The sequence below is a fragment of the Stigmatopora argus genome, chromosome 22, assembly GCF_051989625.1.
Source record: "Stigmatopora argus isolate UIUO_Sarg chromosome 22, RoL_Sarg_1.0, whole genome shotgun sequence".
Lineage (NCBI taxonomy): Eukaryota > Metazoa > Chordata > Actinopteri > Syngnathiformes > Syngnathidae > Stigmatopora > Stigmatopora argus.
Window position 1 is genome coordinate 6,724,823 of NC_135408.1, and position 17,763 is coordinate 6,742,585.

Consider the following 17,763-nt stretch of genomic DNA (forward strand, 5'->3'; position numbering starts at 1 on the left):
ATAATAATAACTATGAAAGTAACAATTTAAAGTAATCCAGAGCATGTTAAACTGTTCAATATTTGAGCTGGGAAAAAGATTCTTAAAAAATAAAATATGTAATATGTACACTGAAATTGTGCAAAAGTAAATACTGTAGATCTATTTAATTCTAAATTAAGTAGAATATAATTATATTTGGGATTATTGTATCAAATAATAATAGTACACAGTTTACCATTAATTGTCTAAAACGACGTGAGAACTTTGGAGTCCAAACCAAAGCCCAAAAAAAATCTAAAATATTCACTGTAAACTATTTGTCACGATGATAATGATAATAAACAAGTGGAAGGACCCAATGGAGTAAATTTTCTTTTAAATGCGGCATTTAAGGCGCAAGAACATAGACGTTAATAGAGTGTGATGCACCGTTAGCCCATATTAGCTTTTTAAATTTCAAACACCAATGTGTTTTTTATAGAATGAACGCGTTTACACACGCCACTGAATATGGACTCAAGTGCTTCAGGGTGCCTAATTCCACATAATAACATCAAATCAACTTAAAACAAGTTGACACGTGGAGAATACCACGTTTCTAATGAAATTCGTATCAACTGCTTATCACCTCCAGAGAATCGAGAGGAGACACACCCCTCATTTTTTTTTGTTTTTTGTATGACTCAAGTCGTGACTGCCATGTAATCATTTGATCACAACGGCTGCCATCTTTTCTTACCATGACTCCAAATCTTTTCATATTGTATCTTTCTATTTTTGTCGCCACTCCAATCCCCATCGCTCGTGTTCTTCTCGGTGTTTTCCTAGCTTCCTCCCCATCCCCCCTCTCTGACTGCAGAGCATTAGCTTGCAGTGGTCAAGCCGCTTGACAGCTGCACCACCTGACGAATATCAATCAAGGTTGCTACGGAGACAGAATCAGGCTCCCCTTTTCATTTTGTACCGTGCCTGGCCGACATCTCGGATGCAGCTGTTTGCTGAAAGAACCTGATTTTACTTGGACATGCAAATAGATCACACCGGGTGTGATTGGTCCTTGAATCAATCTATTAGTACTGATGGCGAGGTGTTACAAATTTATTAGAAGACGAATACCCCAAAACATCTCATCAGGGGAGAAAATTCGGGGAGCTAAGAATAGTATCGCCATCACACATTTTATGAATCCCGATTTAATTCTTTACTTGAAATGCATCAATCAGTCAGTCAGCAATTAAGTTACGTAAGCCCGTGGCAAAAATAATCACAATTTAACTACACAATGACGCTGACGTGACTTCAATTTTTTTTTTTATAATTCTGGAGTAAAATTGTACTCTATTTAATGAAATTCACAAGAGTCCAACAACAAGTCTAGTGTTTGCCTAATTAACTTCTGACGGCTAGTTTGCTAATGTAAACAACAACTATTGACTTGAACATTCACCAGGCTGTGCTTTTTAAAAACGTTTTCAATGAAATAAATTGGCAATCTCCTGCCTGTCTACTTTCAGCTGCTTTTCATTAAAAACTTGGTGTGTTACATTCAGGTGCAACTCCAAAAGGAAGGACAAATAAGTGTCCTGATCGGTTTTGCAGCAAGACTATTTAAATGAAGGTCTGTCTTCCATAAAACGGGACATATTGCCAACCTATTCAAATCATCATTTTTCTTTCAAAAGCCCAACCAACACTTTGCCACAATTACAAACTGTCAAGAGATTAATCTTTTTTTTTTTTCTTCTACTTCTAATGACTCCCATTTTGCTTTGCTCAAATTCCCTCTTTCGACAGCCAGCCCTTCTACAGCTCTCCTAAACACGATGCTCGCCAGAGCGATGGGTCCCTAGTGACTCATCGTTATTGGAATTAGTGCCATGGCAGGCAGCAGAGGGTTAAGTAAATATTGGGGGAAGCAGCTGCTGCAGAGTACTGTCATCTGCTTGTATTACTGGCTGGTCCCAGTCTGATATAAATCACATGCAGCAATTAGCCTTACGCTCTCCCACCGCTCTTGTTAAATAGCGCTGCTACCTGATGTGCGTGCCTCACGATTCCAGGTTGCATGAATTGACAGACAGACAAAAAGAATAGACCCTGAATCATCCTATTTTAAGGATCTGCGAATTCTGAGTCAAGATCATTTAAAAAAATGTTGCTATTGTATACGGTCAATGCAAGGGGGTCCGATGCAAGGGTTTCGTCCCGTTATAGCTTGATAATTAACAAGGATTCCACTTATCTGGCTGATTTGAAATTCTATTTCATTCTTAAAATTCCTTATTAATAATTTAGCTGACAAGAGCGTGAGAGGGAAAAAAAACTGTCTGGTGAGAGGAGAAATCGCCAAAAGCACCCTGATTATTAAATGACCACGGGAAGCATTTAACATGCCGTCATCTCAGAATGGAAAAAAATAGTTTTACAAATAACGTCAAGATGGATGTAATTGATTTATTTTGTCTGTCTGTTTTAGCTACCAGTTGCTGTAATGCCCGGTGTAATTAGAAGGTAATGAGAAGATAATTGGGCATTGGGCACATCCGCAGAAAAGAGAGCAATGACAACAGACATGCAGCGTTCAGGTGCGGAATAGCTGGACATTAGGGAGGGGGATGCTGCAAATGTATCAAATAGGCCCTCCCTCCTACAGCAACACCACCTGACTGCCACAATAAGCCAGAGGGATGGGAGGATGCAGGGGGAGGGATGCAGAAGTGGGGGATGGGGAGCAGGTGGAGAATAGTCTGACATATAATGTCAACATAAAAGAGAAACCGGTCCCTTGCTCTCTTTTACTGGATCATTTGCACGCATTGATTGGCTTCAATTTGAACCTGGAGTACTAAGTTATTTTTTGTCATCATCCATACGCATTGGCACGTGAGGTGACATATAGATACGTTTTAAAACACCCCCTCCGTACAGCCTCTTAGAAATAACGCTCATCTCCGTATATCTCTGATGTTTAGGGTGCTTTAGGAGTGGGAAAGCGAGAGAGAGGTGAGCTGCTGGTTACTGTGGCAACTAGGAGAGTGACTCCTGGCCTTATGCTTATAAGGGAGGGGGGGTGATGTGGGGTGGTTTTAGTAGAGAGGAGAGTGCTGGTGAGGTGATGTAGCAGAGGGAGGGTTGGGGGTGGTGGTGAGGTTGGAGGAGGCAGATCAGAGGGAGGTATCAGTGGGTTACTGTGCACACAGAGATGCACCCTCTTTTTCCCTGTTCGTTTGTCTTTCTTCTTCTCTCTCGTCTTTTTTTCTTTTTTTTTTGTGTAGTAGAAGAACAAAAGACTATGTCTCCTGAATGGTGGCTGTGCCGGTAGCAACCTCACTTAGATGGCAGACACCTCTCAACTCTACGTCTTTCTATGCTCTGCTTTTAGAAGATGATTTTAGTCAACTGCAGAGCAACATCTCCACTTTTCTGTATTTGTTACAGCTCAATCCTGCAACTGCTGAACCACAGACATGTTTTAATTGGACGTTTTGCCGATTTTTGAGCCCTGTTTTGGTGACAACTACAAGAGGAGAGTAAGGGCCCTGTGACCTTATGACAGGAGCTCACAGAGAAACAGACTGCCAGAGACAAACAAAGCCATGGGGTCTGTGTAATGACTATGCTGCCCCCTATGGTGGGGATGACCTTATAAACAACAACATACTGTCACTGCCTACTGGGAAATGACCTCTGGGCAAGGTCAAATGCTTGGAACTTACTGGACAAGAGAGAGTGGGTATGCAAAAATGTCTTTTGTTGGAGAAATCTAGGCACGACACCCTGCATTTTTGTCAATTTCCCTTTATATATATGTGTGATTTTACTCAGGTGAGCTTCATCATTCAACCGATAATGCTCACTAACTTTGGTAATTGACTGTGGAGAATTGATTATATATGAATCAATTGAACGTTTACGGCAAACTCCGCTTCCAACTCTGTTTTAACACGTATGGCCTTCGGCCGTTATGATGTGCACAGGCTGGAGGCGGAGTTTGGCTGGCCTTAGTCTGTTGAGATTGAGTGCACACTATTTGCAAAACTTTGTGTTCATCCTATCAGAGGATCAGACTTTTTTTTGGACTACAGTGTGAAATAAGCATAAAACTCTAGAGGAAATGACCTCCATGTGCAAAGTAATCTATTTCCCATGATGTAACCGTACACCAAGTCAAAACAAACTGTCCCATTTAGTCCACTTCCATTCATTTTCAGTTTTATTTGGAATATATTTCATTGGTGTCGGCCCCGAGCAATCCCAAGCACAGTGTCGCACAATTCTAAATGACTCCTTTACTATACAAGACACACTTTCCTATGATCTCAGCCAGACGTTTGGAATCAAAAGCACATTTTCATGTTTCAAGGAGGACTTTCATGTCACTGTGAAGGCGGCGGGCGGGGGACGAGGCGGCTGAGGAGTCAGCATATGGTGTCTTGAATTTGGGGCGATGAGACCTGACAGGTTAACTGAACATGTGGTACGGGGTTGTGAGCGGTAGGGGTGCAGGAGTGGTATAAAGAGGACAAAGTAGAGGTTGTGTGTGTGTGTGTGTGTGAGTGATTTCCAGAACTTAAGCGTGATGTGTGTTTTGGGTGGGAGGGGTAGGTGAGTAAGGTTGCTAAACACTCCCATCTGTTCACATCCTGAGGCGATGCTCATGCATGTCTTATGCAGATGAGCTATCGCCGTGTTACTTTCTTCCAAGATAAATACAATTTAAATAAATTTAAATCATGGAATGACAGCACTGGAAACGAGGAGTAGCAGTTTCCAAGGGATCATTTACTCTTCACCTGCCCGTGATCACGGCTCTCATCCCGTAATGGCGCCCTCATTACGGTTTGCCTACACCTGGCTCTTTGAACGGTCCCTTGAGAGGTATCTGCTAAACGTAGAGTCCCTATGCATGCTGACATTATAAACTGATATCAAGAGTGTCATGTGGGATGCTTTGGACAATAAATGCGCATGTTTAATTTACAACAAGGCAAATTCAAATCTCCTTAAATATTATACTGCTGTATATTTTGGACTATAAGTCGCACCGGAGTATAAGTCGTACCAAACAAAGAATATACAATGAAAAGGAGACAAAAAATATATATATAGAGATATATATGGCATATTTATAATATTATTTTATAACTATGAAAAAAGTGTGATGGGAAAATACAGTATATGGATTATGGGTCTATTATATTGACTAGCATCTTGTTTTAAAGAAAAAGAATCATCTATTATTTACATATTTTCTTTGATGCTCGCACACTTTAGTTAGGATTCCATCCGTGACTATACGCGCATGCTGCTTACCCACTGAAACCATTACATTCAGTTTATCACTCTTCTGTAAGATTTACTACAAGTGATAATTGCATCTCAAACCACCATCTCTGCTGTCTCTTATTCATACAGCCCTAAAAGTTAATGTAGCATCATACATCACTTTGTTAATGAACTGCTTACATAACAGCATCACCTTTTTAAGTGATTGCCTATTGCTTCAAGTTAAATGCAAAGTTGGACAAAGACTTCAAAGACTGAAAAACATTCAAGAAAATCACAACCATAAGAGCCTTATCACATTGGACTATTTTTTTAAATATACGTTCCACAACTGAATTGCAACAACAAACTGTGTCTTTTGCTCATAACACTCTTCTATGGCTTTAATAGTGGATAGCTTTGTTCAAAATGGACATTTGGACTTGCTATTTTTCCCTCCTCCGAGGTATCTGATCGGGACTCGGTATGGGCAGATCCTACAAAATCAGGTGACTCGCATGCAAAAATATTCCTTCGGGACGTCCCGAGTTAATACCTTCCCGAAAGCAAGGTTTCAAGGGAAAAAGCCTGAGACTCTTACACCGCCCACGATCTTGCTTCTCCATAGACACTTCCCTATTTGCATTTGTGTGTGCCTGCTTGCACTAAATGATCTTAAATCTGACTTAAGTCAAAGAGCTCTTCGAGGAGAAGGTGGGCAGATAAAACAGTGGAAGATGCAGAGGACGTCGCGCAAAGCCGAGAATGATTTGAATCTGGTAAACTGTCAGAAAGAAGGATTACCCCACCAAATCCCGGGCGAAAATAGAGGCCCGAGTTATTTACTAGCCTTACAACCAGCTGCAAACCATCTGCACTTAATTGTAAGACACAAACTTTATGAAGATCAACTAGGGATTAGGGCACAAAGCTTCTTATGGCGTAGAATTGGTGTCCCTGCTTCGAGGGAGAGTATGGAAGGCAGCTCGAGACACGTCACATGTGCTCTGGAGGACGTGAACTCTACTGCGTTTAGGCGTCGCAGTCTCATGCTAAAAAGACACGTACAACAAAGTACTTGGAAGAAAAGTTGCATTTCAACGCTAGTGGTTGATGGAAGAACAAATACACATTGTACACATTTTTCTGCCACCGCAATATTTGAATAGGCTTGCGGTTCTTATAGAAAGTAGCCACCCAATGAAGTGTAAGGGTTCCATTAACCAAGACCTATCCAGGTAAATATCAGTTCAAGGGAAAACATGACTGGATTGCAACAAACCAGCATGTGGCATTGGTTAATGTAGGTCGTGCATTATGTTGTTTGTCGGCAGCCATCTGAAGACAGGAGATAAGAGGTCCTGTCCAAGCCACTGAATGGGAGGTAGCCAGCGTAATCCTATTTAACAAGATCTCTGCTGAATGCAGGGTAGGGCATTTCAGCGGGGTCACGCGAGGGAGCCTGGCGTGGTAAAGTTTTGGCTTCTTGGGTGAACTATGTACCACTGGTTGGACCCAGTTCCTCTCGTAAAGAATTAGAACACAAGCTGTGGACTGCAGAACATTCTTCTTCCAGTACAAAATCTTGGAGATTATAAATCACACCAGCAAAACAATATGCAATACTAAGGAGGAAAGAAAATATAGAAAAGGCGTGGCACCAGGGTAGAAGTTAATTTTTCAGAAAGCAAGAACTAAACTACGTTCAAGTAAATAGGTATCAGTTTCCGTAGCAGGTTTTCAGATGAATATAGCCCCCCCAAAAACAGAAAGAAAAAAAAACAAGTCACACTTGAGTATTAGTTAGCCAAACTATGAAGAGTGCGATTTATGGTCCGAAAAATATGGTAATCAAAGAGAAATTCACAGACCTCCCAAGAACAGAAAAAAGTGTGATCTAAACGGGCTGCTTTTTTTCCTTCCTCGCTACTGCACTAATTCCTCTCATCTCCATATGTTAAGGGTAGTAAGGGGGGGCTAGCTGGATTGTGTTTGAATACATGTGCCGCATGGGGGGTGTCGGGGATTAGGCCATCCTGTCTGGACATATGTCTTTTATAATCACGCTGGTAGGAGTGCTCGTTGTGTCTGTCTGTAGATCTCAAGATAGCAGGATTTATGGACTAAATCAAAAGTATCCCGACCCCCCAGCGATGACAGACTGCGACCACTTACAAAGACGACTGGTATTTGAAAAGCAAGCATGAACGCTTTCGAGGATTTCAATTTAGAACCCCGAAACTGTGAGGCAAACACGCGGATCACTGGGTCAACATGTTGGAAAACAGGCTTTCGAAAATATGTCAAACGTAAAGCCCTTGGGCAAGAGTTAGCCTGCTGCGTAATTTCATGTTGGCTGCAAAAGTGAATGACTCTGTACTGATGCCAAAGAAGCGTGACTTCAATGACTCGTCTTCCACGACTAAAATACTTTTTGACCTTTCATTTGTACAAAAAACACCAATGTATTAGTTCTAGGGTGCAGGCATCAGTTCACCTATTGGCAAGCAATATAAGAAATTCAATTTCCAATATAATGCTCCATTGTTTGAATTGAAATAAATTGTGTATTTGATAGCATTTCCAGTAATCTTTTTTTTCTTCTTAGGTGACCCTCCAGGTCTTCTTTAGGCCCCACCCTTGTGGGCGACAGCAGATTAAGATAAACCCTTGGTTTGGAAGCTGAAAGGATCACAAAGTTGAAGACACAATGTAATCAAGCCCAAGAACGGGCAAAGCCTGAGCCTAAGCAGAATGTGTTATTTTCCTCGACAAGTGCAGTAAAATGCGATGCTCAAAACACCATGGATGACCGAGAATGTCAGAGGGGGTCTTAAACTGAAAGGTCCTGAAAAAAAAAACTGAGGTACATAAATATCAAATGGCCAAGAAAATAGTTTTTATGGATTATTTTGTTACTTTTTATCTTAACTGTGTAACTGCTATAGAAAGTGATCATGTTTGGAATGATTTCTGCCAGTTCTCCCAGTTAAAATGGAATGAATGTCTGTCTCTAGCTTATGATTTAATACTTAAACATGAAAACAAATACATTTTAAAACAAATGCAGACTTTAGATGGCTAAATCGTGCTAAATGGGAGAAGTAAACATGATTTATTTATTTCATAATTCTTTATTCCTGTTAAAATGCTAATGTCAACATAATGTTGGGAGGTATAATAGTATAAATATGACTACTTTTAGCAAATAATTTCTCTATTTTTCACAATGTTTGCTTGACTTATTATTAATTTAAACTCCAATGCATCAATTTGCTGTTTAATGACCTGATTCCATAAACATAAAATCTGCTAAATGAAAAACAACAATAAAATAAAACAGAAACACTATTTATTATCGGCTAAACTAATCAAACAAAACAAGTTGAACTCATTTTTTCTTTTACTTGACACCAAATAAAACCTCCAAAGAGTAAGCACACATTCCGTTAAAAAAACAAACTCAAGTGGAAAAAAAAGAGAAGAAAGTGGATAAAATTCAGCGAGCTTAACTGCTGCCGTGAGAAGAGCTTATCTTGCCACCACAGCTAATATGAGCTTCTCAAACAGATGAAAGGCTTCCTCCCATTCTCTAATTTTTTTTTTGTTCAATTTCTCCAGGCAATTTACTTAGGGTGGAGGGAAAAGGAGTGAGGAAGAAAAGGGACAGAGAATAAGCGAAATGTATTGGCCTAGTGGAGGACGAGTCATAGCGAGTTGCAGCCAATCATGAAGAGCAGGCAGCATCAACTCGGGCCCTCAGCAACAACATGACTATTTAGTGTACGCCAGCATCAGCTCCTTTCTACTTCCATGTATAATGCCTTATCGCGTTTATTTCTGTGCTTTAAATAGAAATATTATCCGGCATTTTGACTTTAATTCGTGGGATATTTGATCTTCATTTCAGGAAGATTTTTGTTTTTTTTTCTAAGCAAAGATAATTCCATATGATAGATCCATGGATTATGCAAAGTACACATACCACATATAAATACATTGCTTGTAGTGAGTTTCGTTTTAAAATGATATCAAATAGCAGTCGTTTGGGAATCTAAAGACAGATATTTTGCTAATTGCCTTTACAAGGGTATCAAAAATATTTTTTATCTTCATTTAAGGAAGAATTTCTTTCAACAAAGATATTTCGATACCATAGACCCTGGTTTAGGCATGGATTATGCAAAGTAGAAATACATTGCGTGTACTGTATATCGTTTAAAATAATTTCAAAAAGAAGTCATTTGTGATTTTAAAGACAGCTATTTTGCTAAATGCCTTTAAGGTTGTGATTATGTTAATGATTTTAAATAAATAACAGATATTTATTTATCTATTTGAGCATTGGCCTTATTTTTTTTTCTCCACAATCAATTTAAATGATCATTGAAAAATAGGCCGATGGAATATAGTGAAACTGCCAAATTTCCAGCTTTGGGTTGGTTTATCGTTCCTCATTTCTCACGTTACATATCAATGAGTCCGCGTGACAAGGCACCTGTGTAAAGACGCGGGAGGGAGTTACCGACCCCAGAATACACTCTGAATGCAGCATTCACTGCTTGGGGAAAATGGCGTCCCTTTCCTCTCTGCTGGAGATGTCCATCTATCATAGTTATTTCCCATGGCAGCTTGCCTTGAAATTACAATTGCATGAGGAGCCTTTTGTCCTGCTACGAGCATCCGATTTATTATTCCAACTTTTGACCAGATATCAATGAACTCGTGTATCAGAGATAAAGTCTCCGGCTGTCCCAAAAGTTCACGATGGCCGTTTTTTTGCTATGGGTTATGTGGGTGACTGCCCAGCGCGCAATCTAGCAGAGGGTGCCCTAAAAATTACATATATTAGTTGTCTAGATTGTCTATCTTGTAGATCTGCTCTGTGCCAGAATTGGTCACTTAGAAGTGTCACTGCATCAGTTTTTTTTTTCTCATTGTTACATTTTTTTTTAATGATGCCGTTGATGATTACGCGTCAGAGTCGGCCAGAAAAGTTTTAGCTTCAATCCAATCCGTCAGAACCTAACGCCAAGGGTAAAAAGGGCGAAAAACATCTAAAACAATTTAGTACAGTCATTGAATTCAGATTATGTTCATTATTTTAATTTGGGGGTTCAGGCTTTGTGCATTTTCAATAGATGGCGCATATGTACTCTTCTATTGCTTAAAAATGAGTGTTTTTCCTAAAATTATATTATATGAAAGAAGACTTGCGTTAGTATTTAACCGTGTATTTGAGAAATAGCATCAATATAATATATTCTTATGTTCATATGTTGGGGGTGGAGGGGGCAATATGGCTGTCTGGGCAGTGTGCAAAATGAGGCAGGACGAGAGTTCATGTGTATTTCAATTCTAATTCTAATTCAATAAACACAGCAGTTCAAGTGAAGGAAGGTACAACAGAATGAACATTTTAAACACCAATGAATCATACGCGTCTAATTTGAGGCCTGCTGAGTGTTTCTACATGTACTTATAGACCCCTTCACATCAGTGTCAACAATGACAAACACCCCCAAAAAAATCACACATCTACCAGCATGACATGATGATGTCCAGTGACATTTAATTTCTTGCCTGTCCTTTGCTTTCAGAATCATTACGAGGATGTGAAACCCTGGGCGTCATGAGATGGCATTAACGCTCAAGTCATGTTTTTTAGCTCCTCTTTCTTTCAATCGCTCGCTTCCTTAACGGAGATTGCGACACAGACAGGGCTGGAAAAAGAGAAGGGGGTATAGATAGGGAAGAAGGCCGTGAATAAGCAGAGTGAGTGGCATGCATGGACGGCCCCTCTGTCTGTCAAAGACGTTGCGGCAGCTGCACGCACGCGATAAGAGCCAGCATTCACAGCCAATGCCCCCCTTCCTCACCCTCTCCCTCTTTTTTTCTTCCTCCTACACAAGACGTGCACAGAGATATCCACCTCCTCTCGCCCCTCCTATTACACACGTTTATATGCACATCAACATTTGGTTTTTCTTCCCCCTCTCTCCTACCAAGAAGTCTTCTGGCGTCGCGCCCAGGCTAGTTTCAACGTGGACCAGACGGAAAAGTGATGAGAAGGATGACTCCTTGTTTTTTTGGTCAGAATATTTTTTTTTTTTTGCTCACAGTAATCATGTGTATTTTAAAGTCTGCATTTTCGTCACTGAACAAAATGAGTTGCTCGAACGTCAGGAGAAATTGACAGGAAATGATTTTCAAATGGTCTGCATTTGAGTTGATGAGTGTCAAGAGACACAAATAAGTAGTAGTTATTGATGTTGACAGTAATCATGCATATTTTTAAGTCATTTTTTTCATCACTGACTTGCTTGAATATCTGTAAAAATGGCCACAAAATGTTTGTTTGTCATATTTCAGGTTGAGCTTAACCCATGATAGGGCACTCTTTAAATAGTACATTTTTTTTTGTATATTTATTTATTTTTAAAACCTTTTTTGTGTTTGTTTATGATTTTAAAAATCTTACTTTGAAACAGTGTGAATAAACTGGATAAAAATGCAAGCATTCGCTTTATTTATTTAAAATATTTACTTATTTTTAATTAAAAAAGAAGGAATTTTTTTAAAGTCCTTTCTATGTTAACGCATGTGGACGCCATAGGTTATTAAATGACCAAAAATAGTTGCTTGCCCTTTAAGGGGTCAATATGGAATCACAAAATTCCTTTCCTATTCATGTCATTCACTTTGACACTTTCATCCAACTATGCCTCAATTTTATTTGTAATTTCTGTAAACTCACGTTTTGTCTGTTTTGTCATGTTACTAAATTCAGGCAATTGGCCTTCAGCAATTAACACTTGAACATTGGGGAATGCTTATTTAGATGACACTTGTGTGCTTTATAATAATTGTCAATAAATATCATTTTCTCAGCCCCGCTACATCAATTCCAAAAATATGTCAAATAACTGTTTCAAATCAACTGCATTGTTGGACATATTTGATAGGAGCACATCTTATCATAGCTTGTTTTCAAAGCAAGTCAAAAATATTTTTCAAACCAATCACCTTTTACTCAACTAGATATGTATTATTATTATTATTATTATTAAGTGTCAGCCTGTAAAGCTGAGGTGTCTCTATTTTTTGGCTAGCAACGACAAAGTTATTGGGGGGGAAGAAAAAAAAAATCAAGCATTGTTCGGCTGTACTGATCACATCTTTTCCCAAATCTGCTCAGTCTATGCGCAATTAAAATACAATTTTATTGCTAATCTGTATCTTGGCAGGATGCCACAGATGACCTGGCACGTGTCCAAGTCCAGAGGCAGGAGCTTTCGTCACCCCCAAACGATGTTGAGCAATATGCCAAACGGCAGGGGCACAAAGGGGACCTCACTGTTTATCAAAGATTAGGCAGTCTTTAGTACCTCTTTTTTGAGCCACCTCCTCCTGCAGCTCGTATTTAACCACACGCATGTGTGCGCACGTCTCCCCCTTCCCTAATTAGTCTTTGCCCCCCAGAATTTAATCAAGAACCAATTGTGCTTATTGGAGAGCAAAGAGTAACATAAAAAGGTAGTGAGATCATTTTTGCGGCATCTAATCACGCACCGTATGACTTGGTATAGTACAAAAACTGATAAAATTGAACAAAAAAAGGAAATTTCATTTAAAGCAAAATTAATCAGTATAACAAATGAAACACAAAAGCGTTAAAGTCACTTAATTCCTTACAGTTAAAGCGAACCAGGGAGTCTGCATGCTGCCCCGCCCAATAGTATCTACTTGTAATTTTCCCATGATGCTTTGTTGCAACTGCAGTTAGATTAATGCACAAAGATATTGATTTTCCTCCCCATTCTTTTTTTTTTCTTCCTTCACTGCATCCTTCTATTTATATAGCTAAGCCGGCCCAGCCACTGGCTCAGAGGAACCACTGCTCAACATATACTGCTAAAATCAAGATGCTTAATGTTTTGCTGCTTTATACTGAATTTCAACTTTGTCCTGCTGTACAAGACAAGCCTAAAAGGTATACTTATTTGGTGATGTCTGCCCATGTAAACACACATTCTCCACAGTCCACATGACCCATTTTTCTGTGTGAATAACAATAGCCGAGCCAATCACTGGCAGACAGAATGACGAATGGTGGAGAGAGAGAGAGAGTGAAAAAAAGGACTCCATCTCACATGTCACGGCTCCAACGCTGCCTGTCGGCAAGGAGAGGTAGGGAGGAAAATAAGAGGGAGGCTGGGTCTCCCAGTCTTCTGGCTACACCCATCACGCAGCAACCAGGCAAACCATTAGCCGCCCACAACCTAGTTCAAGGTTGCACTGCATCAATAGAGGCAATTACTCTGCAGATTTCTTAAAATAAAGGGCCATTTCAATAGTGGGAGAGATGCAAGGCTGGACGCAATCACCGCAATTGTTATAGTACTTTAAATCAGGGGTGTCCAGAGGACGGCCTGCGGGATGCTGGGTTTTTATTGGCCCGAAGCAAATGATGAAAATATCATTGAATATGGCACACTAAAGAAGCTTACATTCTGTTGCTGCAAGATTAATTATATGCAGTCCATAGTTAACTTCAGTTTAATCTAGTTGTTCATTTTTAAATGCACTAAAGTTGTTATATTTTACAAAATACAATATAGTTCTGTATTATATATATTTTTAGAAGACATAATGCGATCAATTGAGCTCTCTTGATTATGATTTTTATACTGTCGCTGTTGTGCAGTTTGTTTCATTAGTGTAAATATAATGTATAGTACTGCATATGTATTTTTACATATGACCTTTGGTTTAATTTGTTGCTTGTAGCCATTGACTCCTTCGCTGCCATTGAAAATGGTAGACAGTATATTTATTTTAACTGGGAACGTTGGTATTGGATAATTGGCATCACTTCCAGGCCTCCCTGTCAAAATGAATTATCAGCGCCAATGGCAACCAATGAGTTAATGCTCAAAAAAGAAGAAGGCTGAGAACAGAGAATGCGATGGCTCCGATGCTCAGCACGTGCGGCGCATGAAAAGAAAGTGATTTGTGTGCAGTGGCGTCGCGGGGGTCGGACCCCTCTTGGCCCGACGGCTCCTGAATGCAGAGCAGGGAGCGTCAGGCAAACGACTACAAGGCCTCCTCAGTGACTGCAGCACAGACTCTACCTGGGGAATGGCCAAGCCTACCAAGCCTGCGGTGGCAGGCTTCTTTCCACAACAACGTGTCCCCAAAGAACACAACCTGTTAGTCCGCCCATCCAAACTAACGTCTTGGGATCTTTTTAAATAAAGGTGTGAATGTTGTTTGTTCCAAACACGCTTCATTTCTTTGAATCTGCTGACTGGGAAAGAATGTCCTTTTAGGACTTTCATGACATTGTCACTATTGAACTAGGGATGTCCCAATACAGATGTTTTGTTTTGCCGATACCTATATTTTCGGAACATTGGAAAGACTGCCAAATGTATCTCAACCACTATTACGTATATCATTAGTTCAAAAGTAGTCATCCAGTAAAAATTGTTTCGGCAACATGAATTGCTAGTGCTATCTCGTAGTAGAGATTGCTGTCTTCCTTTGTATGTTTGGTTTACGGCTTACAAATGTCTAATGCAAGTGTTTTATTAGGGACCTTCGATAACATAGATATGTACTATATTTAGGATTATTTTATTATGGGGACTAGTCTTGTTGGTGGTTAGGTAAGTCTTCATTTTCACTCTGTTTCTGAAGCGCCGTAATGGCGATTCGGCTGGCAGCCTAACCTGTCTCACCCTAATGTAATATGTGTTGTTTACAATGACAATAAAGAACCTTGTAGCCCCTCCACATGGGCAGTCGCCATAGAGACTATAGGCACATTGTGCTACATTTTCCAAAGGCCAAATTAATTATTCATGGCCAGGAGAGAAAAGTAATATGTCAAAAATGTTCTTATTTCTCTTGCTGTATTAATCTTACTTTTTTTTTAGTAAGGTGGGAAATTAAAGTGAACAGTTGGCAGATGTTTGTGCTGGGACTTTAGATACTGTGTAGACAGACGTGGATCCAAAAGAAAAAACGAAAAAACACACAAGTGCACTTAAAATGTGTGCGCACTACAATTGGATGAGAATGGTGGCATGCATGCAGTGAGACGCGAATAAAAACCATTTGCTCTTGGATTCATAGGCTTCCGTCATCCATTATTTAGCACGGAGATTGCTGGCTGAATTATTTTTCTGACATCGTTTACATGGCTGATGGCTACAGATGTGACGAGTTTCTTTTTTTGTTTGTTTAATAAAGGCTTTGTTTTGACTTGGGGCACATTGTTCATTCCTTACCTGTCATACAAATATGTACGTGTAACATTCTAAAATGGTTCAATGCAGTGCAATCAAACATCCAGTCAAGTTTGCTAGTTCACCAGCAACAGAACCCTCCTCTAACCCCGCATCGGAAACATGATACTAAAAATCTATTTATGAACAATTATGAGAGTGCTATAGATTTCACCCCGTCCGAATTTGCCCCCGAGGACGATTGGCAAAACCGCCACAACAACAAAAAGTCCCTCAAAAGCATTTGCCCTCCATCTAAAGGCAAAATGGCATTAACTCATGTCTATTGAGTTTGCTAAATGCCCCACATAAAGTGAATTTGCCCCCCAGGGTTGGGAAACAATCACATAGGCGAGTGTTCCATTTAAGTGATTTGAATGATCGGAGTGCCGCCGTGCTTGCTATCAAGCCAGAGAAATGGGTCAATACACTGAGACTAAGTGACACGGACGTGTGCTCGTGGAAGGCTGGCAGAGGAACTTTACCAAGGCCTCGCTGACATTAGGTCAGACAGACTTTCAAACACAGACATGGACGCCACCCGGCTCGTCATTTCAGTCCAAACTAGTCCTCGTTTTTTGAAGGTTTGCGCCGAACTGAGATAATGCGCATCTCTGGCGTCACAACCCGAGGACTGATTTTTGTCTGTAGAACTACGACACCAGGGCAGAATTTGCACTCAGAGATGGAGAATTGCTGTTGTGAAGAAATTTGACTTACTTTCGGCGTTAATTGACATTGTGTCTTTTTCCCATGACACAACGGAGATGTAAGCCTCCACGGAGGCGGGGATAATGCACTTGAAGACGGCCACATTGCCTCTCATAGCTTTCTGGTCCTCCACCCGAACAGTGTAGGGTTCCCGTAGGACTGGGAGGGGAAAAAAATGAGATATTTTAATATACTGTCGCATTCCAAAAAATAAAAAAATCAGTTCCATGATGTCAAATGCAGCGTATCAAGCGATTTACAACTATTTTCATCATTGCAAGCTAATAGTAAGATAATACTGTCCACAATAATAACTCAGATTCAAAATATGCTTACGATGACTATTAGTGGTCACCAGAATTTAATATAATTTGTGTTTTAGTATTTTTTATGAGGATTATTTAGCATTTGAAGTAAACAGCCCCCTAGAAGGACCCAGAAGTCAAGAGTATTATGTGCTTGGACCTCCGCTTCAGGGTTGAATTCAAGTGGAATTTCTGTTGATAAATGTTATTGGAGCAGAGTCGACATTGAAGTGCAGGGATACTGACCGGCCTTAATGTGGACATCTTGGCTCCTGATTCTCCCTGAGGGGTTCTCCGCTGTGCAATAGTAGGTGTTGTCGTGAATGAGTTTGCTGAAACTGGATGGGGGGATGTGGAAGATCTGAAGGGTGCCATTGGAGTGCACATGGCGGATCCCTGGCACGTCATAGATCTCCTCGCCAGTGGCCAGGTACCAGCGCAGTGAGACCGGTGGCACGCCTGCTGCGGGGCAGGGCACCGACGTCCCTGTGGTGCTGGCGAACACTACCTCTTGCACAGATGCATTGACAAAATATAAGCTGGAACGTAGATCTTCACAGAAAACTGCCAGAAAGACCACATGGAATGGAAAGGAAAAAAAATAGGTTAGCAAATTCCCTTCCAAGGATAACTTTGAACAGCATTCAGGATTAGATACAATTCCAAAAGAGAGGAGAACAGTTCTTATTGCGAGTTGTTTTGCTAGCCTGCTTATTTTCTTTTATTATTCCCATGCTGGCCGCTGCAGTGGAAGAAGCTCGTGTGAGCATACCTAAAGAGATCCACCGCAGCAGGGTTGGGCCATAAGCACACTGGATCGTAAATAAATGAGAAAAAAAATGCCAGACCTCTAGCACAAAAGGCACCTTTCCACACAAAAGAACTGCACACGGTATATCTGTAAATTGCATATCCGGTAAATACGCAGTAAATTGATGAAGGCCATCCTGTGTATAAATCATTATTACGATGCTTTGTAAAGCAAAGATCCTCATATATGATATTTGTGGATTTTCACAAGTTGCTGTGGCTTATTCCCACAAAAATAATACAGGTTGGCTTATCAATTTTAATTAACGATGGGTCTGAATGTTTGCGTGAATTGCCGTTTGTCTACTCTACAGCGAAAAAAAGCTTTCCTGTACAGTAGGGCAAAAGTACATATGTATTTTATTCCAACTTTTTGACTTAAACTACCATAAAATGCC

At 40.2% G+C, this 17,763-nt stretch overlaps 1 protein-coding gene across 9 annotated transcripts in view; it reads right to left on the reverse strand.

Moving 5' to 3' along the window:
- dscama (Down syndrome cell adhesion molecule a) overlaps nt 1-17,763 on the reverse strand; it is a 58,172-nt gene that overhangs the window by 29,628 nt on the left and 10,781 nt on the right. For all 9 annotated transcript variants that reach the window (XM_077592469.1, XM_077592468.1, XM_077592466.1 and 6 more), the window contains 2 exons: nt 16,802-17,119; nt 16,260-16,409 (listed from right to left, as the gene is read on the reverse strand). In XM_077592469.1, the coding sequence (XP_077448595.1) occupies nt 16,260-16,409; nt 16,802-17,119 (468 nt within the window). The remainder of the gene's footprint in view (nt 1-16,259; nt 16,410-16,801; nt 17,120-17,763) is intronic.